At 43.8% G+C, this 24,440-nt stretch overlaps 1 protein-coding gene across 6 annotated transcripts in view; it reads left to right on the top strand.

Annotated features, from left to right (window-relative positions):
• mtcl1 (microtubule crosslinking factor 1) overlaps nucleotides 1-24,440 on the top strand; it is a 104,434-nt gene that overhangs the window by 66,758 nt on the left and 13,236 nt on the right. For 2 of the 6 annotated variants that reach the window (XM_061978983.2, XM_061978978.2), the window contains 6 exons: nucleotides 1,774-2,118; nucleotides 5,039-5,311; nucleotides 6,864-7,163; nucleotides 7,261-7,340; nucleotides 7,439-8,942; nucleotides 16,681-17,406. In XM_061978983.2, coding sequence (XP_061834967.1) covers nucleotides 1,774-2,118; nucleotides 5,039-5,311; nucleotides 6,864-7,163; nucleotides 7,261-7,340; nucleotides 7,439-8,942; nucleotides 16,681-16,869 — 2,691 coding nt within the window. In that variant the 3' untranslated portion in view covers nucleotides 16,870-17,406. Of the gene's footprint in view, nucleotides 1-1,773; nucleotides 2,119-5,038; nucleotides 5,312-6,863; nucleotides 7,164-7,260; nucleotides 7,341-7,438; nucleotides 8,943-10,606; nucleotides 10,659-16,680; nucleotides 17,407-24,440 lie in introns of those variants that run through there. The other 4 variants (XM_061978980.2, XM_061978979.2, XM_061978981.2 and 1 more) reach the window with 3 other exon arrangements.

Raw genomic sequence — 24,440 nt, 5'->3', positions numbered from 1 at the left:
CAAATTAACCCTAGAGCTGGCCCGCCGATTATATACATAAACACAACAGAACAAATACCCAGAACCCTTTGCAGCACTAACTCTTCCGGGACGCTACAAGGTGTGTGTGTGTGTGGGGGGGGGGTGCTGCAAAGGGGTTCTGGGTATTTGTTGAAGCCGCACATATCTTGTGACTTGGCCGTCACGTTGTTAGAATGGATGAAAAGTGGACGTGACGACAGCTCGTGGAGGACGATAAACGCAGTGCCTTTAAAGCACGCCCCCAAGACTGTGGTCCGGGTGGACTACGAGATATAATGACTGATGAACACCTTCGTTGGATAATGAAGGTTGCCTCAGCTCAAAGCCTGAGCCCCGACATTAATGAACTAGCATCCAAGAAAAGATGGCAGGTATCTGGCCTGAGCACATCAGATTAGATCAGTGTGTTGCAAACTGAGCAGTTTAAAGTCCTGAATGGTTGGTTTATTCATTGTTATTTTATTTTCAAATTTATTAGCCTGTGGAAAAAGTTAATGTTGATTTTTACCTCAGAAGGCTGCAAATAGAAACGAGGCATTACATTTGTATTTAAATTGTATTTGATATGCCATTGATATTTTTGAATTATTATTATTATTATTTGAAACTCGATTTTGCATGTCACTATAAAGTTATATAAGCCTTGCTTGTTCAATATTCAATGCAAAACTTGTTTGGGTCCCTATTAAAAGGTTAATTTGTTCAACCTTGGCCCGCGACTTTGTTCAGTTTTAAATTTTGGCCCACTCTGTATTTGAGTTTGACACCCCTGCTCTAATCCATCAGGCAGTTTTTAACTAGGGAGGCACAATAGGGATACAGATAACTTCTTGCTTCTAAAGACTAACATCTATAACTTATTTATGTCCATCCATCCATCCATCTTCTTCCGCTTATCCGATGTCGGTTCGCGGGCGCAGCAGCCTAAGCAGAGAAGCCCAGACTTCCCTCTCTACAGCCATTTTGTCCAGCTCCTTCCCAGGAGACATAGTCTTCCCAACGTGTCCTGGGTCTTCCCCGTGGCCTCCTACCGATCGGACGTGCCCGAAACGCCTCCCTCGGGAGGCGTTTGAGTGGCATCATTTTAAATGCAGATTTAAGGGGCGGTATAGCTCGGTTGGTAGAGTGGCCGTGCCAGCAACTTGAGGGTTCCAGGTTCGATCCCCGCTTGCGCCATCTTAGTCACTGCCGTGTCCTTGGGCAAGACACTTTACCCACCTGCTCCCAGTGTCACCCACACTGGTTTAAATGTAATTTAGATTTTGGGTTTCACTATGTAAAGCGCTTTGAGTCACTAGAGAAAAGCGCTATATAAATATAATTCACTTCACTTCAAGTTTGCGGCTGACTTTAAGGCAGTTTCTTCAGCAGCAGCCGTCGTAATTGTAGCGTTGCTGTCGTTTCTGGTGGCTGATAGTTTGATGTGTTGAAGCACAATGGTTTTTTTCCCCCCTCGTGGAACGTTTGCAGAACATTTGGTCTAAATAGCGCGCAAAATGTCTTCCTCTGAATCAGTGAAGAAGTCCCAGACGATTGACACCGTGTTTACGACAGACCATTTACAGCACAGCACAGGAAAAGAGAGCTCACCCTAACTCACTTACAGCACAGTACAGTTAATCTCATCTTCTTTTAAATCGGAGCTATTTTTTAATGTTATCGGATTTATTGGCCCAATAATTATCCGTCCCACATTTAATGTGCAGCCCTATTTTCAACATTTTGGTTTATTGTCCTCTGCATTTGGACCAGTTGGGGGATGTCTCCGAGCTGAGAGGGGTGATGCAGCATGGCGATGGCGACGGGTCCAAACCTGCGTCACCTGATGCACACCTGCCGCACCAACAACAGGTGATCACACGTTTTGGAATAGTTCTAAAACTGTATGACTTACCCATCAAATACAATTATTGTGATTCCTGTCTGCAGTTCGATGAGAACCGGCGAATGCTTCAGGCGCTGCGCACCCTCCTGGAGCAGTTCCGGGAGGAGCTGCGTGAGGAGGAGGCGCAGCGCGGCCAACTGCAGCAGGCCTACGCCAACGACAAAGCCGCCTGGGAGGTCAAATGGGCCGAGATGAAGTGCCAGTTAGCTCAGGTACGCAGATGGCCGCTCAGCCGGACCGCCTTTAAGGGACAGAACGCAATTTGCTGACAGTAAACATGTTGCTAAAACCGGCAAAAGGAGCCAAAAACCACTAAGCTGTAATTAGGAAGCGAAGGAAATGAGTCTTTAGCCTTCGTTTAATCAAAGGTGACAAATTAAGTCAGAAACTGTGTGACGATGTGCCAAAAAATACATTATTATTATAATTATGAGTATTATTATTATTATTATTAATATGTAATTTTTTTGATATGGAGGTTCCTGACAGGGTCAAAAAAAAACTTTTTGCCGATATATATTCCGATATTGTCCAACTTTTAATTACCGATTCCGATATCAACCGATATCGATATATACAGTCGTGGAATTAACACATTATTATGCCTCATTGTGTTGTGATGCCCCGCTGGATGCATTAAACAATGTACCGTATTTTTCGGAGTATAAGTCGCACCTGCCAAAAATGCATAATAAAAAAGGAAAAAAACATATAAGTCGCACTGGAGCCCGGCCAAACTATGAAAAAAACTGTGATTTATGGTCCGAAAAATACGGCAACTTTACCATGAATTGATTAACGTGGACCCCGACTTAAACAAGTTGAAAAACTTATTGGGGTGTTACCATTTAGTGGTCAATTGTACGGAATATGTACTGTACTGTGCAATCTACTAATACAAGTTTCAATCAATCAATCAAAAACAAGGTTTTCCAAAATAAGAGAACAACTTCAACTCCAGTTGTGGAAACAAGTGCCAACATGGCACTGCCATATTTATTATTGAAGTCACAAAGTGCATTATTTTTTTTTAACATGCCTCAAAACAGCAGCTTGGAATTTGGGACATGCTCTCCCTGATACCCACTACAACTATGGGAAATACTATACTTTGACTTTCACAAAGTGCATTATTTTTTTATTTTTTTTAAACATGCCTCAAAACAACAGCTACAAAAACAATGAAGGCACACAGCTTCAGTCCAGAGTATACTAGAGCATACTTGCCAACCTTGAGACCTCCGATGGGGGGGTGTCCCGGAGGAGTTAGTGCTGCAAGGGGTTCTGGGTATTTGTTCTGTTGTGGATGTTCTCCTGAAATGTGTTTGTCATTCTTGTTTGGTGTGGGTTCACAGTGTGGTGCATATTTGTAACAGTGTTAAAGTTGTTTATATGGCCACCCTCAGTGGGACCTGTATGGCTGTTGATCAAGTATGCCTTGCATTCACATTTGTGTGTGCAAAAGCTGCATATATCATGTGACTGGGCTGGAGCGCTGTTTGTATGGTGGAAAAGCGGACGTGACGACAGGTTGTAGAGGACGCTAAAGGCAGTGCCTTTAAGGCACGCCCCCAATATTGTTGTCCGGGTGGAAATTGGGAGAAATTCGGGAGAATGGTCGCCCCGGGAGATTTTCGGGAGGGGCACTGAAATTTGTGAGTCTCCCGGGAAAATCTGGAGGGTTGGCAAGTGTGCGTATAACACTCACCGGTTCTCACAAAGAAGTAGAGCAACATGTTGATTAGGTGGCAGATATATATTTGCAAGGCCATTTTCAAGAAGGATACTTAATAGAAACCACTAGCTTAAACGGCGTCTAATGGGTGCTACAAATTGGGAGTTCAAATATTTTATTTCTTAATTTTTTCATGTTTCATTTGTTTTATACAATGCCTTTAATTTTGACAGTACCACGTAAGATATGTTTTAATTGCTGAAGCGGGATTATTGAATGTTAAATGCGTGGAAAACTGACCGTTTTGGACACTGTTGAGGGGGTTCAATAGCCAGTAGTGTGTAAGTGGGTTTCTGTATAGTGTGTGTGTATACTGTACTCTATGTACAAACGTATTTATGTACACATTTTGTGTATGTTTCATTTTCTACTTATTATGTACATACATTTGTATATGTAGTACATGTTTTGTGCATTTATACAATAATGTAAACTGAATGAAAATAGGTTGAGCAATTAGCAAGATATGATTTATTTTCAATTTAGATGTGTTACCCTTCATTGAGTACGTTGCTGTCCTTAAAAATGGCCAACTCATAGAACTTACTACTATGTGTGTGTATGGTCAAATCTACCTAGCAACAGCGGTCGATCCTCACAACTACAAAAGTAAAATATTTTTTTTACTTTGTGTGTTTTGCATTCTGAAGTGAGGTTGCAACTCTCTACTCCCATCTAGTGCTAGATATATATTTTTTTTCATCATTCTAGCTATAGTGGAAAGGGTGGTCCTCACAACCTACTGACCAAACGGGGGTCCACACAAAGTAGGCAAGACGTGTGTGTGTGTGTGTGTGTGTGTGTGTGTGTGTGTGTGTGTGTGTGTGTGTGTGTGTGTGTGTGCAATCGTAGATTTTGTTCTTACCTACGAACAAATCTCAGCTAAGAAAACTTTGGTGAATACAAAAATCTCCTTAAAAACTAGTGGGCTTAAGAACAAAATTTGTTCTTAAGAACGGTTGCTGAATGGGGCCCAATAATAACAATTCATACAATTTGAATGTGTTCTTTCTCAACTCTTTTTGCGTGAGAACACCATTTGAAAAACACACAACTTTTCTGAGAGCGTGTGGGATAAAGTGCAGCAGGGGGAACCAATTAAGCAGTTTTTGGTTTTAGGACTGTCATTATCTGTTCGCAAGCTCTGGCTTTTAATCTGGGCAGCTTTACGCGCTTCATATCCTTCCAGAAAGCCACACGGAGTTCAACGGGCGCCTTGATAGCAGCTAATTTAGTTAGCATGCTCTGATAGCATCACGCTGAGGTTCTTTCATGCTCTCCGGCCTACAGAACATTTGGACTTTTCAGTTATACGGGAGAAATGAGGCTGAAAAGACAACTGTTTGTGAGAGGACATTTGCTGAATAGAGACCTGACTTTTAAAACGTGTTGTCTAGGCAGAGGACGAGGGGCGAGGCAAAGTGAGAGGCCAAGCCCAGGGAGGCGAAGGAGAATCGCCCCAAGAACCCGATTGGGCCCTTAAACAGGAGCGAGAGGAGCACCGGAGCCTGCTGGCTGAAAGTCACAACATCTCGCTGGAACTCCGCTGGAGGCTGCAGCACGGCGAGAAGAGGTGGAGCCGCGAGAGGGCCGAGCTCCTGGAGCATTTCGAGCACCAGAGGCAGGAGTGGGACGGCGGCACTCGGGAGCTCCACCAAAAGATTGAGAAGGTGAGGGTGCGAGGAATATGATGAATAATCATTTCAACGTACGGGACATTGTTTGAGATTCAAGGACCACCATACTTGCCAACCTTGAGACCTCCTATTTCGGGAGGTGTGGTCGGGGGTGGGGCGGGGGCGTGGTTGGGGGCGTGGCTAAGAGGGGAGGAGTATATTTACAGCTAGAAGTCAAGTATTTCATATATATATATATATATATATATATATATATATATATATATATATATATAAGAAATACTTGACTTTCAGTGAATTCTAGCTATATATATATATTTATTTTATTTTATATATATATATATATATATATATATATATATATATAAAGGAAATACTTGAATTTCAGTGTTCATTTATTTACACATATACACGCACATAACACTCATCTACTCATTGTTGAGTTAAGGGTTTAATTGTCCATCCTTGTTCTATTCTCAGTCACTATTTTTCTAACCATGCTGAACACCCTCTCTGATGATGCATTGCTGTGTGGCAACACACAAAAGTGCTTTCATCAAATGCACTAGAGTCTGGAATCTTCCATCTCTCCCTAGCATGGCCCAAAACCGGTCAATCTTTGCTTCCTGAGGAATATCTTCACTGCCAAGCACTTGGTAGTCCACTACTTCTTCCCGGAGGCTATACAGGTCCAATCGCAGCTGCGGCTTGGAACTTGCAAGCGTATTTCTTCATCTTACTCGGCGTCGGCGTCACCATGGCCGTATCTTCCTCGTTCTTCTGCTTCGTCTCGTTGTTGTGTGCACAGTTGTGCACTGCACTCTCTAAAAGCCCTTGATGTTATTGTCACATATGCATGTACAGTAGATGGCAGTATTGTCCTGTTTAAGAGTGTCACAACATTGCTGTTTACGACAGACGAACTGCTTTACGGTAGACGAAAACGTGACTGCTGTTGTTGTGTGTTGTTACCGCGCTGGGAGGACGTTAATGAAACAACAATAAATAAACCCACATAAGAAACCAAGAACTCGCACTCAATCATTCTACAGTTGTAACGTGATTGGGCAGGCACGCTGTTTATATTGTGGGAAAGCGGACGTGAAAACAGGCTGTCCTCATGCAGGTCCGCATGGAGCTGGATGGGGCGTGGCCTCCAGCTCCGCCTGAATTTCGGGAGATTTTCGGGAGAAAATTTGTCCCGGGAGGTTTTCGGGAGAGGCGCTGAATTTCGGGAGTCTCCCGGAAAATCTGGGAGGGTTGGCAAGTATGAGGACCACTGATAGTCACACACACACTAGGTGTGGTGAAATTACCCTCTGCATTTGACCCATCCTCTTGTTCCACCCCCTGGGAGGTGAGGGGAGCAGTGAGCAGCAGCAGTAGCCGCTCTCAGGAATCATTTTGGTGATTTAACCCCCAATTCCAACTCTTGATGTTGAGATGCAGGGAGGTAATGGGTCCCATTTTTATAGTCTTTGGTATGACTCGGCCCGGGGTTTGGACTCACGACCTACCGATCTCAGGGCGGACACTTCAACCACAAGGCCACTGAGCAGTTTGTCCTTGTGGTTTGTGGTCACAGCTGCTGGGAGATCAAAACAGTCGGCGAGGCGAGGGCACCGAGGACGCTAGCTCAGTCCACAGAGGACAAGACACCCCCTGTAGTGGTCTGCGCTCGTCCGCCCCTGTGTTGATCCCGCCCGTCTGCTCCCTCTCCGACTCTGACGCCAAACTGGAGGAGCAAAGAGGGGGCGCCATGCGGCTGAGAAGCCCATCCAAAATCCCCTTCATGGACGCTCTGTCTCGAGATCCTCTCAGCAGCCTGGAGGCCCCTCCGCCCTCCAGACTGGAGAGTGAGAAGAGGTTCCCCTGCATTAAGGAGGTAAAACATAATTTATGTGTCCATCCTGTGATTGACAGGTGATTAGTCCCTGCCGCTTGCCTTATCAGTTTTATAAGTTTAAGTTTCTCTCTTCCAGTCCCTGGATGTGCTTTCAGAGAGAGAAGGGCCTCATGAGTCGTACCCTGACGAAGAGATGAGCGGCGGCAGTTTGCTAAGGTGAGCTTGCGGGTATACAAACAGGAAGTGATTTTATTTTATTGGTTTTCTTCTTAAAAATAAATATAGTTTTGTTCGTGTGTGTGTGTCCCGTCCAGAGCCAAGTCAGTGTGCTCCATGAGCGACTTCCAGCGTCTGATGGACAGTTCGCCATTTCTGCCTGACAAGATGCGTCACGATGAGCGAGGCCAAGACGACGTCACCCCGCCCCTCTCCCCGGATGACCTCAAGTACATCGAGGAGTTCAACAACAAGGGCTGGGACTTCCCCATATCCACCGCCAGCCCGGGTCCCGCTCAGGAGGCATGGAGTGGCAAAACCCCGGAAACGCGAGCAGGAGAGCCAGTTATGGATTCCCTACAACCAGACTCCTGGTTCCTCACCACCAGCGCCACCATGCTGGCCACTACCAGCATCCTGACCAGCCCTGAGGTTTTTAACAAGTCTCCAATGAGTAGCACTGGGGCCGGCGTGGTGGCGGACAATTACGAGTTCCACATCCGCCACAGCCCAACCAGACCTGGACCAGATGAGCAGCCCATAGAGGAGTCTGACATGCTCTATGCAAAGGGAGGTAAAGGGAGAGATGGGATTGAGGCACCCAGTGGTCCAGATGAGGTGTTCCCCAATGGGCGGTGGCCATGTGGCCTTCTGGAGGCCGGCAGCTTAAGGACTCCTCCGAGCCAGTCTCCTATTTGCTCCACAGTGGGCTATGCCTCCTCACTGGAGCTGCAGTTGGCTCGGAATATGAGTGATGACATGAAGGAGGTGGCCATATCTGTGAGAAACGCGATCCGTCCTCTACCGGGGCCCGTGGTCCGGGACACGGCCTGCCAGACCAATGGTTTTACCACACGAGGCACTCAGACCACGCAGACTATAAGCGTAGGTCTGCAGACTGACCTCCTGAGGAACCTGACCAGCAGCCCCCACCGCTGCCATACCCCAAAAGGGGGCAGCACTCCCATCTCATCGCCATCACGGAACACGAGAAAGGTCCAGTACTCGCCGGTCATCCAGAGTAAGTTTGAGCGGCCCTGCTGCTCGCCAAAGTACGGCTCACCCAAACTTCAGCGCAAGTTGTCCACATCCAACAAGGCGGAGCTACCCAACGCCAGCCGTGCTGCCACCCCTACAACCCCCCAGAAGGGCAACAGCGAGTCGGCGTGGGCCAGATCCACGACCACACGTGACAGCCCGGTCCACACCACCATCAACGACGGTCTCTCCAGCCTCTTCAACATCATCGACCACACCCCCGTTGTCTACGATGCCATTCAGAAGTTCAACAAGTCACCCAGCCGCTCTCACCCTACGCCGCCCCCCGCCACAGAGCCCAGCTCCGCCCCCGGGGCTCTCGCCACTGACCCTAGGAATGAATACACACGGACCGCCAGGGGGCGCTCACCCAGCCCCGTACAGCTGATAGTAGAAACGCAGGGTGACCGGAATGTGGAGGTGGTGAGCATTCGTCAGGACCTGTCGGCGCCCCCGGGGTACACGTTGGCCGAGAACGCGGCTCGCATCCTCAACAAGAAGCTGCAGGAGCAGACCTTCCAAGACGAGAAGAGGATGCAAGCCGGAAGCCCGGGAAGCATAGAGGTAAACACATCAAATATGCACAAGTCTTCTTCCTCTACTCCCACATGAATGTGTCGCATCAACCGATGATCTCACAGTTGTGACATGAAATGGATCATGCGTACTAAATGGCGTATAATTATTCCTACCAATTACAGGATTATAAGAGGATTAGTTCAGTAAAGTTGTTGATAATCTTCTTAACAAGAATCAATCTTATGTAGGCTACTCAGGCCAGCTTGTATCACGTATATCAGTGTTTTTCAACCTTTTTTGAGCCAAGGCACATTTTTTGCGTTGAAAAAATCCGGAGGCACACCACCAGCAGAAATCATTAAAAAACTAAACTCAGTTGACAGTGAAAAGTCGTTGTCGCAATTGTTGTATACGACTTTAAACCATAACCAACCATTCATCAATATAGCTCTTGTCTCGAAGAAGGTGTACTGTCACCACCTGTCACATCACGTCGTGACTTATTTGGAGTTTTTTGCTGTTTGTTTGTGTGTAGTGTTTTAGTTCTTGTCTTGCGCTCCTGTTTTGGTGGCTTTTTCTCTTTTTTGGTATTTTCCTGTAGCAGTTTCATGTCTTCCTTTGAGCGATATTCCCCGCATCTACCGTATTTTTCGAAGTATAAGTCGCACCGGCCGAAAATGCATAATAAAGAAGGAAAAAAACATATATAAGTCGCACTGGAGTATAAGTCTCATTTTTGGGGGAAATGTATTTGATAAATGCCTGGTATGTTAACGTAACATATTATGGTAAGTCATTCAAATAACTATAACATATAGAACATGCTATACGTTTACCAAACAATCTGTCACTCCTAATCGCTAAATCCCATGAAATCTTATACGTCGAGTCTCTTACGTGAATGAGCTAAATAATATTATTTGATAATTTACGGTAATGTGTTAATAATTTCACACATAAGTCGCTCCTGAGTATAAGTCGCACCCCCGGCCAAACTATGAAAAAAACTGTGACTTAAAAAAAAAATACGGTACTTTGTTTTAGCAAACAACAATATTTCAGTTGTTTTTATCCTTCTTTGTGGGGACATTGTTGATTGTCACGTCATGTTCGGTTGTACATTGTGGACGCCGTCTTTGCTCCACAGTAAGTCTTTGCTGTCGTCCAGCATTCTGTTTTTGTTTACTTTGTAGCCAGTTCAGTTTTAGTTTCGTTCTGCATAGCCTTCCCTAAGCTTCAATGCCTTTTCATAGGGGCACTCACCTTTTGTTTATTTTTGGTTTAAGCTTTAGACACCTTTTTACCTGCACACTGGCTCCCGCTGTTTCCAACATCTACAAAGCAATTAGCTTCCGGCTGCCACCTACTGATATGGAAGAGTATTACACGGTTATTCTTAGATAATCTCCCACGGCACACCAGACTGTATCTCACGGCACAGTGGTTGAAAAACACTGATGTATATCTGAACAGCATATATATTATTGTAGTGATTCTAATATTGTGCAGACTCTTTTGCAGTTGTTACGCCTTGCCCCAACCCAACATGGCGGCTGGTTGTGGTTCCCCCGCCTACCTTTTTTGCAGCTGTTTACTTCCTGTTTTGTTTCATTTCCAGGTGCCGTCACCCCTTCCTCCTCGTTTTTACTGACTTTCCCGCTTTATCTATCCTCGTCTACCTCCCCGATCCTCTTCCCTCTTTGCTCCAGAACCACACTGTCATACTAACAACTCCATGGGGACTCTAACTGTCCCCGAGATGTAAGTTCCTCCCCTGGCCCCCTTTTATCACCAACCTCGCCCACCTCGCCCTCGCCATGTTGTTGTTGCATGCTTCACAGAGCAGCATTGATGTCACAAGTTGTGTACTTGGTCTTGAAAGAGCACCCTGCTGTTCTTGTTCATCTGAAATAATTTGTGTAAAAAAAATTCATACCAAACTGATACACGGTAAAGCAATACATTATTAATTGCTGATATCTCTTGTGTATATGTAGTTATAATCGTTAACTAAAAGCAAGAAGGAAAAAAAAGCAGCAGAATATATTTTTTTAAATTATCAATGATCAATCTACAATAATAATGGTTAAAATAAAATGGAATGGATGGATGGAATTTCCAAATAATTTAATGAGGGCTCTTTATAGCGGCTCAATAGCGCCCTCCGGGGCTCAACTCCAGAACCAAGGCCTATTTATCTGCAGAATATAAGGCGATCCAATACAAATTCTGTATTAAATATGTTCAGGTATTATTTAACAAAATAATAATTGTTATGCTTAAAGTATGCAGACTCCCAATTGTCATGACAGGTCCTGAGGGGCTTCCAGGTCTATTTTGGGGATGAACTATGTCTTGTATTGTGTTGTTTTCTTTTATTAATTCCCACATTATTCCACACACTTCCTCTTCCAGTTCCCAAACCATGCGTTGTGCCACTAACAAGGCCTTTTTGATGGAGACCAACACTGATTTTGTGGTTTGTTGTGGATATTTCAACTTAATACAGTGGTACCTCGACATACCATTACCATGAATTGATTAACGTGGACCCCGACAAGTTGAAAAACTTATTCGGGTGTTACCATTTAGTGGTCAATTGTACGGAATATGTACTGTACTGTGCAATCTACAAACCCTGTTTCCATATGAGTTGGGAAATTGTGTTAGATGTAAATATAAACGGAATACAATGATTTGCAAATCCCTTTCAACCCATATTCAATTGAATGCACTACAAAGACAAGATATTTGATGTTCAAACTCATAAACTTTTTTTTTTTTTTTTTTTCAAATAATTAACTTAGAATTTCATGTCTGCAACACGTGCCAAAGTAGTTGGGAAAGGGCATGTTCACTACTGTGTTACATCACCTTTTCTTTTAACAACACTCAATAAACGATTGGGAACTGAGGAAACTAATTGTTGAAGCTTTGAAAGTGGAATTCTTTCCCATTCTTGTTTTATGTAGAGCTTCAGTCGTTCAACAGTCCGCTGTCGTATTTTACGCTTCATAATGCGCCACACATTTTCGATGGGAGACAGGTCTGGACTGCAGACGGGCCAGGAAAGTACCCGCACTCTTTTTTTACGAAGCCACGCTGTTGTAACACGTGCTGAATGTGGCTTGGCATTGTCTTGCTGAAATAAGCAGGGGCGTCCATGAAAAAGACGGCGCTCAGATGTCAGCATACAGTATGTTGTTCCAAAACCTGTATGTACCTTTCAGCATTAATGGTGCCTTCACAGATGTGTAAGTTACCCATGCCTTGGGCACTAATGCACCCCCATACCATCACAGATGCTGGCTTTTGAACTTTGCGTCGATAACAGTCTGGATGGTTCGCTTCCTCTTTGGTCCGGATGACACGATGTTGAATATTTCCAAAATTTGAAATGTGGACTCGTCAGACCACAGAACACTTTTCCACTTTGCATGAGTCCATCTTAGATGATCTCGGGCCCAGAGAAGCCAACGGCTTTCGCTTTGCATAGTACAGCTTTAACTTGCACTTACAGATGTAGCGACCAACTGTATTTAGTGACAGTGGTTTTCTGAAGTGTTCCTGAGCCCATGTGGTGATATCCTTTAGAGATTGATGTCGGTTTTTGATACAGTGCCGTCTGATGGATCAAAGGTCACGGTCATTCAATGTTGGTTTCTGGCCATGCCGCTTACGTGGAGTGATTTCTCCAGATTCTCTGAACCTTTTGATGATATTATGGACCGTAGATGTCGAAATCCCTAAATTTCTTGCAATTGCACTTTGAGAAACGTTGTTTTTAAACTGTTTGACTATTTGCTCACGCAGTTGTGGACAAAGGGGTGTACCTCGCCCCATCCTTTCTTGTGAAAGACTGAGCATTTTTTGGGAAGCTGTTTTTATCCCCAATCATGGCACCCACCTGTTCCCAATTAGCCTGCACACCTGTGGGATGTTCCAAATAAGTGTTTAATGAGCATTCCTCAACTTTATCAGTATTTATTGCCACCTTTCCCAACTTCTTTTTCACGTGTTGCTGGCATCAAATTCTAAAGATTCTAATGATTATTTGCAAAAAAAATTTTTTTTATCAGTTTGAACATCAAATATGTTGTCTTTGTAGCATATTCAACTGAAAATGGGTTGAAAATGATTTGCAAATCATTGTACTCCCCCATCTCCCGAATTCGGAGGTCTCAAGGTTGGCAAGTATGCCCTAACCCTAACCAAATAACTCTTAAATTAAGTCTTTGTTACTTAGAATATGTTCCCCATACTAAAGTGTTACCAAAAACATATAACTTTGTCTTGAATTTGAAAAAAAAAAAACATTTTATTTTTCACTAAAGAAGGGTTCGGGTGAATGCGCATATGAAACTGGTGGGGTTCGGTACCTCCAACAAGGTTAAGAACCGCTGCATTACATTATAAAACTATAGTAGTTGTTTGTACTACGTTCTATTGTATTGTTTTTCACACAATATTTCATACCTATTTTTTTTTTCTTTAAAAAAAAAGCATGTTACATGATAAATATTAAAGACTTTCGAGGTACGAGCTGTGTCACAGAAGTAAACTCATTTCACTTTACATGGGAAATGTCCACCTTACGAAACCCCGCTTGGCTTTGTAACGCCTTCCTAATGTCAAACGAAGAAGAATATTGGGAATTGTTCCTCTTCATTAATTTGGTGCAAATCTTGAATTAAAAAAATATATAATCTATACTATTAAGTAATACTGAACCAATGCAACGATTTAAGGTGGATTTTTTTCCCTTTAAAGCAGAAGCATTGTGGATCAAGTGTCTTTAGTGCAGGCCTGGGCAATTATTTTGACTCAGGGGCCAAATTTAGAGAAAAAAATGTGTCTGGGGGCCAATATATCTATTTTTAGGAAAACTAATACAAACCTCACAATAAAGTCTGATTGAATGCTAAACACGCTATGACAGATCGCCTTAAAAACAGAATGGAATTTTAAATGTTTCTATGAAGGATAAAACCCTGAATATTGAGAACATATGAAGGTCACATCCCCTCTCAATCGACATAATTTACAATCAAGCCAAATGCAACAAAAATGCAACAAACAGTGAAATATGAACGCGAAGGGTAAAAAAAAAACAAAAAAACATCTACAATCTGATATATGTGATATATCACTAAGCTTTAGAACTTTATTGTAAAAATCTCCTTCCACGTCTGTCCCTGACACCCGCATTTCCGGCTGGCCGCTCTGGAAACACTCTGTGGAAACACTCCCCACCCACACTGCTTGGTGCCTCATCTGACCTGCTGTGACATAGATTACCATAGTTACTAGTAGGGTTGTACGGTATACGGGTATTAGTATAGTACCGCGATACTAATGAATCATATTCGATACCATATTGCCTCTGAAAAGTACCGGTCGGCCACACCCTATGATTTTTTGTTAAAATAAAGCCAATAATGCAATTTTTTCTGGTCCCCTTTATTTAGAAAATATCTGAAAAGTATCGAAATAATATTGGTATCAGGACAACACTAGTCACTAAAATATCATGCAAAAGCGCAGATTCCAACCATTGAAATACTTAGTATAGTTCAAGACTTACGGTCATTTGAAAACATCACTGCACATTATAATGGCAGCTACAGTTCTTATCTTAAAGGGGAACATTATCACAATTTCAGAAGGGTTAAAACCATTAAAAATCAGTTCCCAGTGGCTTATTATATTTTTCTAAGTTTTTTTCAAAATTTTACTCATCACGCAATATCCCTAAAAAAAGCTTCAAAGTGCCTGATTTTAACCATCGTTATATACACCCGTCCATTTTCCTGTGATGTCACATAGTGATGCCAACACAAACAAACATGGCGCATAGAACATTAAGCTATAGTGACATTAGCTCGGATTCAGACTCGGATTTCAGCGGCTTAAGCGATTCAACAGATTACGCATGTATTGAAACGGATGGTTGTAGTGTGGAGGCAGGTAGCGAAAACGAAATTGAAGAAGAAACTGAAGCTATTGAGCCATATCGGTTTGAACCGTATGCAAGCGAAACTGACGAAAACGACACGACAGCCAGCGACACGGGAGAAAGCGAGGACGAATTCGGCGATCGCCTTCTAACCAACGATTGGTATGTGTTTGTTTGGCATTGAAGGAAACTAACAACTATGAACTAGGTTTACAGCATATGAAATACATTTGGCAACAACATGCACTTTGAGAGTGCAGACAGCCCAATTTTCATCAATTAATATATTCTGTAGACATACCCTCATCCGCTCTCTTTTCCTGAAAGCTGATCTGTCCAGTTTTGGAGTTGATGTCAGCAAGCCAGGGAAGCTAGGGTCGATATTCTTCTCTTGATCATCTTCGGTGGCATAAGGGACGGTAGAAGCTGTGTGAGCCAAGACATCCAGGGGGTTTAGCTCGCTCGTCTGCGGGAACAAACTGCCGCCATTGCTTGCCGTGCTACCGAGGTCCTTTGTCCCTGAATTGCTCACACACTCCGGCAGATTCAATGGGGGTCTGGCGGCAGATTTCTTTGACTTTATCGTTGGAAATGCATCTGCTTTGAGTGTCGCAGGATATCCACACATTCTTGCCATCTCTGTCGTAGCATAGCTTTCGTCGGTAAAGTGTGCGGAACAAACGTCCAATTTCTTGCCACTTTCGCATCTTTGGGCCACTGGTGCAACTTGAATCCGTCCCTGTTCGTGTTGTTACACCCTCCGACAACACACCGACGAGGCATGATGTCTCCAAGGTACGGAAAACAGTCGAAAAAAACGGAAAATAACAGAGCTGATTTGAGAAAATGGCGGATTGCTTCCCGATGTGATGCCACGTTGTGACGTCATCGCTCCAAGAGCGAATAATAGAAAGGCGTTTGATTCGCCAAAATTCACCCATTTAGAGTTCGGAAATCGGTTAAAATAAATATATGGTCTTTTTTCTGCAACATCAAGGTATATATTGACGCTTACATAGGTCTGGTGATAATGTTCCCCTTTAAAGATCTAAAAAAATGATTTGGGAATGTCCGGCGGGCCAGATTGAAAAGCTTAACGGGCTGCATGTGGCCCCCGGGCCTTAATTTGCCCAGGTCTGCTGTAGTGTCTTTAGTATGTGCTGTATTGTGTGATCACATGACCAGAAATGTCTTACTGGTCTCCTGTACTGGTGCCAGCACATAGAAGATATCCCAAATGTTCACTGAAACCTCTGAAGTTGGTTTGCTGCTCAAATCCCACCAAATATTTTTCCAAAACTAAAATCCACTCCTGGACTTGTAAAAAAAAACAAAAAAAACCAGAGCACAAAACATGTTTGGAAAGTTTGCTGTGCCTTTCAAAGAAGGAACTTTGCACACTTTTACTATTCAAAAAGTCACCACAGAAAGTCACCTTTTGTGAAGAGACAAAAACCACAGAACAGGAAATGGTGCACATCTCCACCGGAACCACATGTCTTATTTGTGTGAAGAGACGCACCTTCCAAGCAGTAATCCTCCCTCTGCATTATTTATCTTCACACGTCTGCTGGTTGCTTGTACACTTTACAAAGCTCCTTCTCACAGTGACTGAACAGACAAATTCCATTTCTATAAATCCAACGGTGTTCAACTCCAGAGGTTCCAGAATATTCTGTTCATTCCTGGCGGAACATTCTCTGCGTGTCGTGCATCAGCTTGAAGTCGCCCGCTCTTTCATCCTCTCACAAGCTCCGCCCACTTCCCCCCCATTTTTGCTCCCATTGCTCTGCCCTCCGTTACTCAGTGTCATGTTGTCGCCGGCAGGACCTGCCCCGCTCTTCGGTGGCCCCGCCCCTGGACGCCTGCTTCCTGAGGCCGGCCCGCCCGGCCAACCGCCGCCCCCCCTCCCGCTGGGCTAACCTCTCGCCCCCCTCCTCCGCCCTCAAGAGGAGGTTCACCTTCCCACCGCTGGGGTGCCGCGAGAGCATCTTGGAAGGCGAGGAGCTGGCGTGATGATCCGCTACCTCTGATACCATCTCTAATCCCCAGTTTTAAACCCCTCCCGAATAAAAGACTCAGAAGTCCAAACCTCACCTGAGAAACACCAGCTGACCCTTTTGGGGAAAAAAATACTGAACTTCTTGGTAGAAGAACCTGGAATGTACTGTAGTCATCATCCTCATCATCATGAAGAAGAGAAGTACAAATATCATATTCAACATTTCAAAGGTGCCTCGTTTGTCCGTCCGTCAGTGCGTGCGCCATCTTTTTATTCATTGTTTACTTCAATTTGTTCCAGAGATGTCCGATAATATCGAGCTGCCGATACAGGTCACACTGAGGGTGGCCGTATAAACAACTTCAACTCTGTTACAAATAAGCGCCACACTGTGAACCCACACCAAACAAGAATGACAAACACATTTCGGGAGAACATCCGCGCCGTAACACAACATAAACACAACAGAACAAATACCCAGAATCCCTTGCAGCACTAACTCTTCCGGGACGCTACAATATACACCCCCCGCTATTCCCCCCCGCAACCCCACCCACCTCAACCTCCTCATGCTCTCTCAGGGAGAGCATGTCCCAAATTCCAAGATGCTGTTTTTCCTTGTTACATTGTTACATACAGCGGGGCATCACAACAAAATTAGGCATAATAATTAGAGATGTCCGATAATATCGGCAGGCCGATAAATGCATTAAAATGTAATATCGGAAATGATCGGTATCGGGGTTTTTTTTTAATCGGTATCGGGTTTTTTTTGTTTTTTTTGTTTTTTAATTAAATCACCATAAAAAACACAAGATACACTTACAACTAGTGCACCAACCCAAAAAACCTCCCTCCCCCATTTACACAAAAGGGTTGTTTCTTTCTGTTATTAATATTCTGGTTCCTACATTATACATCAATATATATCAATACAGTCTGCAAGGGATACAGTCCGTAAGCACACATGATTGTGCGTGCTGCTGGTCCACTAATAGTATTAACCTTTAACAGTTAATTTTACTAATTTTCATTAATTACTAGTTTCTATGTAACTGTTTTTATATTGTTTTACTTTCTTTTTTATTCAAGAAAATGTTTTTAATTTATTTATCTTATTTTATTTTATGATTTTTTTTTTAAAAGTACCTTATCTTCACCATACCTGGTTGTCCAAATTAGGCATAATAATGTGCTAATTCCACGACTGTATATATCGGTATCGGTTGATATCGGTATCAGTAATTAAAGAGTTGGACAATATCGGAATATCGAATATCGGCAAAAAGCCATTATCGGACATCCCTAATAATATAGTTAATAATTGGTATGGCTCGGTTGCTAGAGCGGCCGTGCCAGCAACTTGAAGGTTCCAGGTTCGGTCCCCAGTCACTGCCGTTGTGTCCTTGGGCAAGACACTTTACCCACCTGCTCCCAGTGCCACCAAAACTGCTTTAAATGGAACTTAGATATTGGGTTTCACTATGTAAAAGCGCTTTGAGTCACTAGAGAAAAAGCGCTATATAAATATAATTCACTTCACAATTCACAATGTGTTAATTCCACGACTGTATATATCGGTATCGGTTGATATCGGTAATTAAGAGTTGGACAATATCGGATATCGGCAAAAAAGCCATTATCGGACATCTCTAATTTGTTCTCATCTTGTGTCCCAAACCAAACTTCTTGTGGTCAAAAGCAGAGACACTTGATGTCATATTTTTATCGCGATGTTAACGTTTGTGTCTTTCCCTGTCGTGTCAGGGAAGAGAATGTTACGCATCTTTGAAGGCACTTGTCCAACTATCTGTCCAATGTCTGCTGCATGCCTTGGGGGACACTAGCACTTTAGTGCACGTACATATGAGCGCTAGTCACTGTTACTATATTATAAAAACTTTTTTTTTTCTCTGTTTTTATAGTCCACTGCAACTGTCAGGATGTATTTGTACTCTCTACTCTGTTGGACGTGATCTCCTTTCTTTGTTTCCACAATGAAAGCATTAAAAAAAAAAAAGAATGTTTTAGATGATAATCTATGTCCAAACCTATAGTCTGTTGTAAATAATCAATGGCAATTAAACTTGAATGTCTATTTACAGCACAGTCTACAGTAAGCACTGATTATGTGAGTGTTCAATAAGGTTGTGTATGTAATTTGGGATTTAATAGGGTGGTGGCAGACACACAATGTGAATAGAAAGATAGTGTCCACTGGGAAGTCAAATCCTCTTGCATTATTGTTAGGCTAAGGATTTATTGTGTATTATTTATGTTCCTGATTAGGTTGGTTGTAGCGTTCGTAGGTTCAAGATTAGGGTTGTGGTAGAGTTAAAGTCATACTTGCCAACCCTCCCGAATTTTCCGGGAGACTCCCGAATTTCAGTGCCTTTCCCGGGACAACCATTCTCCCGAATTTCTCCCGATTTCCACCCGGACAACAATATTGGGGGCGTGCCTTAAAGGCACTGCTTTTAGCGTCCTCTCTTACCTGAAAAGGAGGCTATTATATATGTCTCCGTTATCCATAGGTTTATCTATAACCCATAAAGTAGGCAGGCACGGAGCTATTTCTCAGCATGTGTTTATTCCAGCCGGCACGTTAATACACTGACACACAAAATCCGGATTCCCATCATGCACTGCTTCAAAACTACGGCAAGTAGTAATGTCCAAAAACATAACAGAGACGAAGCAGAAGAACGAAGAAGAGACAGTCATGGCGATGACGAGTAAGAAGAAGAAGTACGCTTGCAAGTTCCAAAAGGAATGGAAACAAGAATTTCAGTTCATCCAGGACAGTTCGAAGGGGAAGGGGTATGCTGCCTGCACATTTTGTAGATCAGACTTCTCCATTGAACTCGGTGGTCGAATGGATATACTCATTCATAAACGGTCAGAGAAGCACAAGGCGGCGGCAACGCAGCACCGGTCACAGCCCAGTATTATGGGCCACCTTGCTAAATGAAGATCCAAGGGTGTAACATATGCCGAGACAAAGATGGCTATGCTGATAGCTGCAAGCAACATCCCGTTCTCATTTGTGGATGTTTTCAACAAATCCGTGAAGGAAATTGTTCCCGGATTCAGAGATCGCTCGCCAGTACTCAAATGGCAGAACAAAGGCTACTCAAATAGTGAAAGGTAAGTGTTATTCTTTTTTTTAAGTAAGCAGCAAGTACAGTACAGTTAGTAGAAATGTGTTTTCATTACTGTACTACTGTAAATATACCCCACCCACCCCGACCCCGCCCACCTCAACCCCCCGCCCCCAATCTCCCGAATTCGGAGGTCTCAAGGTTGGCAAGTATGGTTAAAGTGAGGGTTTATGGTAGGTTTAGTGTTCAAGTTAGGGTTTGTGTTGTTGTAAAGTTGCACTTATGATTAGGGTTTGTTTTAAGGTTAGGTGTTAGGGTATGGGGTTGCTCAACTCCACCTCTGAGGACATCTCCAGAGATGCATGCTTGGAAGCAGTAGTGGGAGTCGGCCGAGTCCACCGCTACATTTGGGACCCAGGAGATGGCGCCATCGGAGGAGACGACTTACCACGCCGGCAATGGGGTCGGTCGAATTGGGTCATCAATGAAGATGTGGGGCTTGGCGGACCAGACCGCCGACCATATAATCAACATCTGCCCCTTATATGGACCGCCCTCAGAAGCCAGCCTCTTCCACCTAGAACCAGAGATGCAGGTATGACTACGCGACACCGAGTTTGACATCTGACGTTACACCAAAGAGGAAGAAGAAGTGTATGGAGTAGGTTTAGGGGTTGTTCTGGGATCAAGGGTAAGAGTTTGTTGTAAGATCAAGGTCAGGGGTTGGATTATAATGTTGGTTGTAGGATAGGGTTAGGGTTTGGGGTTTCATTAGGATTTGTTTTAAGGTTGTATTTTGTTGTAGGGTTTGTGGCAATTGTACTATTGAGTTTGTAGGTTAGAGACAGAAATAGTGTTAGTTGTATGTTATGAGTTTTTTTAGGGTTAGGATTTGTTTTGGGTTAGTGTTCCTATTGGGGATGTAATGTTTCTTTTAACGGTTCAGGCTTGTAGAGTTAGGGTGAGTTTGTCGTAGAGTTGGGATTGTAGGGTTAGTCATAGGTTTAGAATTAGGATATGTTGTGGGGTTAGGGTTAGAGTTAAGATCTTAAAGAAAAGGCAAGGCCAGCAACACTTGTGTCCTTTTGTTAATTTTAATACAAACTTGGCAGGCGCTACCAAACACAGATCGGTTTCGAAAATGTCTTCTTCAGTGTGTGTTAAGATCTGTCATAGGGTTGGTCAAAGGTTTAAAGTTAGGACATATTGTAGGATTAGGTTTAGTCATAAGTTTAGAGTTAGGATATGTTTTAGGTAGGGATGTAATAGTATCAAAATCTCACGGTACGATATTAGACTTTCCCTCTGTGCGCTGCCCCATCACAAGCTTTGTGTCGGCTTGGAAATGCTCGAGAAAAAAGTGGTGCGCTTTGCAGAATGTCAGAATCAGCACTTCCAAGTCCTAGTCCGTGGTTCTCGCCCGGAAAAGGGTGGAGTGCCATCTTCGGGTTGGAGAGGAGATCCTGCTCCAAGTGGAGGCGTTCAAGTACCTTGGGATCTTGTTCACAAGTGAGGGAAGAGTGGATCGTGAGATCAACAGTCGGATCGGTGCTTCACCACGACGGCCGGATACAGCGTCTGCATCACTGCAGAAGGAGCTAAGCCGAAAAGTAAAGCTCTCAATTTATGGGTCGATCTATGTCCCTATCCTCACCTATGGTCATGAGCTTTGGGTTATGAAGGAAAGGACAAGATTACGGGTACAAGCGGCCGAAATTAGTTTCCTCCGTCAGGTGGTGGGGCTCTCCCTTAGAGATAGGGTGAGAAGCTCTGTCATTCGGGAGGAGCTCAGAGTAAAGCCGCTGCTCCTCCACATCGAGAGGAGACCAGATTAGGTGGTTTGGACATCTAGTCAGAATCCAAAGAGGTTCATTAGGTCTTCAAAAACGTATCCAATTTGTTACTCTTAAAGCCAGACCTGTGTGTTTACTTCGGTACGTTACGGTTTCGGGTACAACTGTTGCCTTCCTCAGAGGTTGTCACATGATGCTAATTTGACTCAACACGAGGGACCTCACGTAGCTTGGACACGGAAAGGATTGACAGCCCAGACTGTGAACCGGTACAAGGGGGCGTATGAACTTTCCCACACCTGGGACACATTCCTGAAGAGGTCGGACTGCAGATGGCGCTGTCAACATGCTACTAAAAGCAGGAAGACAACTCCAAAAACTGTTAAAATCAGCTGACCAGACACGTCACAGCAACATCACGTGACAACTTCTGAGGAAAACAACAGTGGTTGCCGAAACTGTCTGGTCGGGAAGTAAACACACAGGTCTGGCTATAAGAATAATACATTTCATCTAGTCAGAATGAGCCCCGAACGTCTCCCTGGGGAGGTGTTTAGGGCGCGTCCCCCACGGTAGAGAGACTAGGTCTCCCAGGTGGCCTGGGAACGCCTCGGTATCCCCCAAGAAGAGCTGGACGAAGTAGCTGGGGACAGGAATGTCTGAGCTTCTCTGCTTAGGCTGCTGCACCTGCGACCCGACTTCAGATAAGCTGCCAACTTGATTTATTGGGACCTGATATTCAGCTAGGTCACACAAGAAGATGGATGGATGGCTTTGCAGAACGCAGACTTTCTTACCTCCGCCAAAGAGGCAATGTTTTCACCAGGGTTTGTTTGTGTGTTTCTTAGTAACATAACTCAAACAGATTTTGATCAAATTTCCGGAAATGTTCAAAAAAAACTATTCTTCTTACCTGCTATGAACATTCACTTCCTGCTTACAGAGGATTCTGGGAGATGAAGTTTATTTCAGGCCTGGCCAATGCTAAAAAAAAAAAAAACACTAACAAAGTTTTCGTTTGATTCCATCGCACGTCTTGGCATTATTGAGAAGACTTTGAAACCGCAATACCACTGTATCTACAATACCTTTACATCCCCAATTGTAGAGTTGGTCATGTATGTTCTGAATTAGGATATGTTGTAAGATTAGGTTTAGTCATAGGTTTATAGGTAGGATATGTTGTAGGGTTAGTTATATGTTTAGTTGGGAAATGTTAGAGTTAGTGTTAGAGTTCGTCGTAGGTTTAGAGTTAGGACATGTCATAGGGTTAGAGCAGTGGTTCTTAACCTTGTACCGAACCCCACCAGTTTCATATGCGCATTCACCGAACCCTTCTTTCAAATTCAAGACAAAGGTGCACAAAATGAACCATGCACAAACATCACCTTGTTCAAAGAACAAAACCAACACAGTGCATGAACTCAAAACAAATTACACACCTGCAAATCAGTCTGACTTCTGCTGTTGCCGTATCCGTAATACGCCGATAGGGAGAAGTTTTTATTTACACAATGAGTCGGATGTGTCTCGCCCTCCGCGGCGGAGGGTCCGCCCAACCCCGGAGGCCGACTCACCGAACCCCTAGGGTTCGATCGAACCCAGGTTAAGAACCACTGTGTTAGAGTTAGTCATAGGTTTTAGAGTTAGGATCTGTTGTAGGTTTAGTAATACATTTTGAGTTAGGATATGTTGTAGGATTAGGTTCAGAGTTAAGACACAGTATGTTGTAGAGAAAAAGAAAACATTCGGTTGGAGGCAATAATCATCCATACATGCAAAGAAGTGGCTACAGTATAGCTATTACACAGAATGAATTATTCACAATGCCCAGTGGCATGCTGGGATACTCTTTCTGCTGCTGGCGCCAAGGGAGGAAGACAACTCTCTGCTCGCCATCAGCATTGCTTCTACTGATAAATAATTCAGACAGCCTCCTCGCTGACACGCGCCAATCGGACGACCTTCATCACGTGAAGGTGAATCAGATATTCTCGTAGTGCAATTCTTTGCAGCTGATTTGAAGTTTGTAAGCATTTTCAGGGTTGTTGTTTTTTCCAAGACTGCATCGCTATACTAAACGTTCTTATGTACAGTGCATCCTGAACGTATTCACTTTTTTTCCACATTTTATGTTACAGCCTTATTCCAAAATGGAGTAAATACATTTTTGTCCTCAAAGCATACTTGCCAACCTTGAGATGTGGTTATATGACAGTTTCCCATTTCTTTACACAGTCTTTTGCCTTGTCGTTCAATCAATCAATGTTTATTTATATAGCCCTAAATCACAAGTGTCTCAAAGGGCTGCACAAGCCACAACGACATCCTCGGTACAGAGCCCACATAAGGGCAAGGAAAAACTCACCCCAGTGGGACGTCGATGTGAATGACTATGAGAAACCTTGGAGAGGACCGCATATGTGGGTAACCCCCCCTCCCCCCTCTAGGGGAGACCGAATGCAATGGATGTCGAGTGGGTCTGACATAATATTGTGAGAGTCCAGTCCATAGTGGATCCAACATAATAGTAAGAGTCCAGTCCATAGTGGGGCCAGCAGGAAACCATCCCGAGCGGAGACGGGTCAGCAGCGCAGAGATGTTCCCAACCGATGCACAGGCGAGCGGACCACCCCGGGTCCCGACTCTGGACAGCCAGCACTTCATCCATGGCCACCGGACCTGTGTGTC

Source organism: Nerophis lumbriciformis, linkage group LG19 (assembly GCF_033978685.3).
Source record: "Nerophis lumbriciformis linkage group LG19, RoL_Nlum_v2.1, whole genome shotgun sequence".
Classification (NCBI taxonomy): domain Eukaryota; kingdom Metazoa; phylum Chordata; class Actinopteri; order Syngnathiformes; family Syngnathidae; genus Nerophis; species Nerophis lumbriciformis.
The sequence above is the reverse complement of the archived record's forward strand: the minus strand, read 5'-3'. Positions and strand labels throughout refer to the sequence as shown.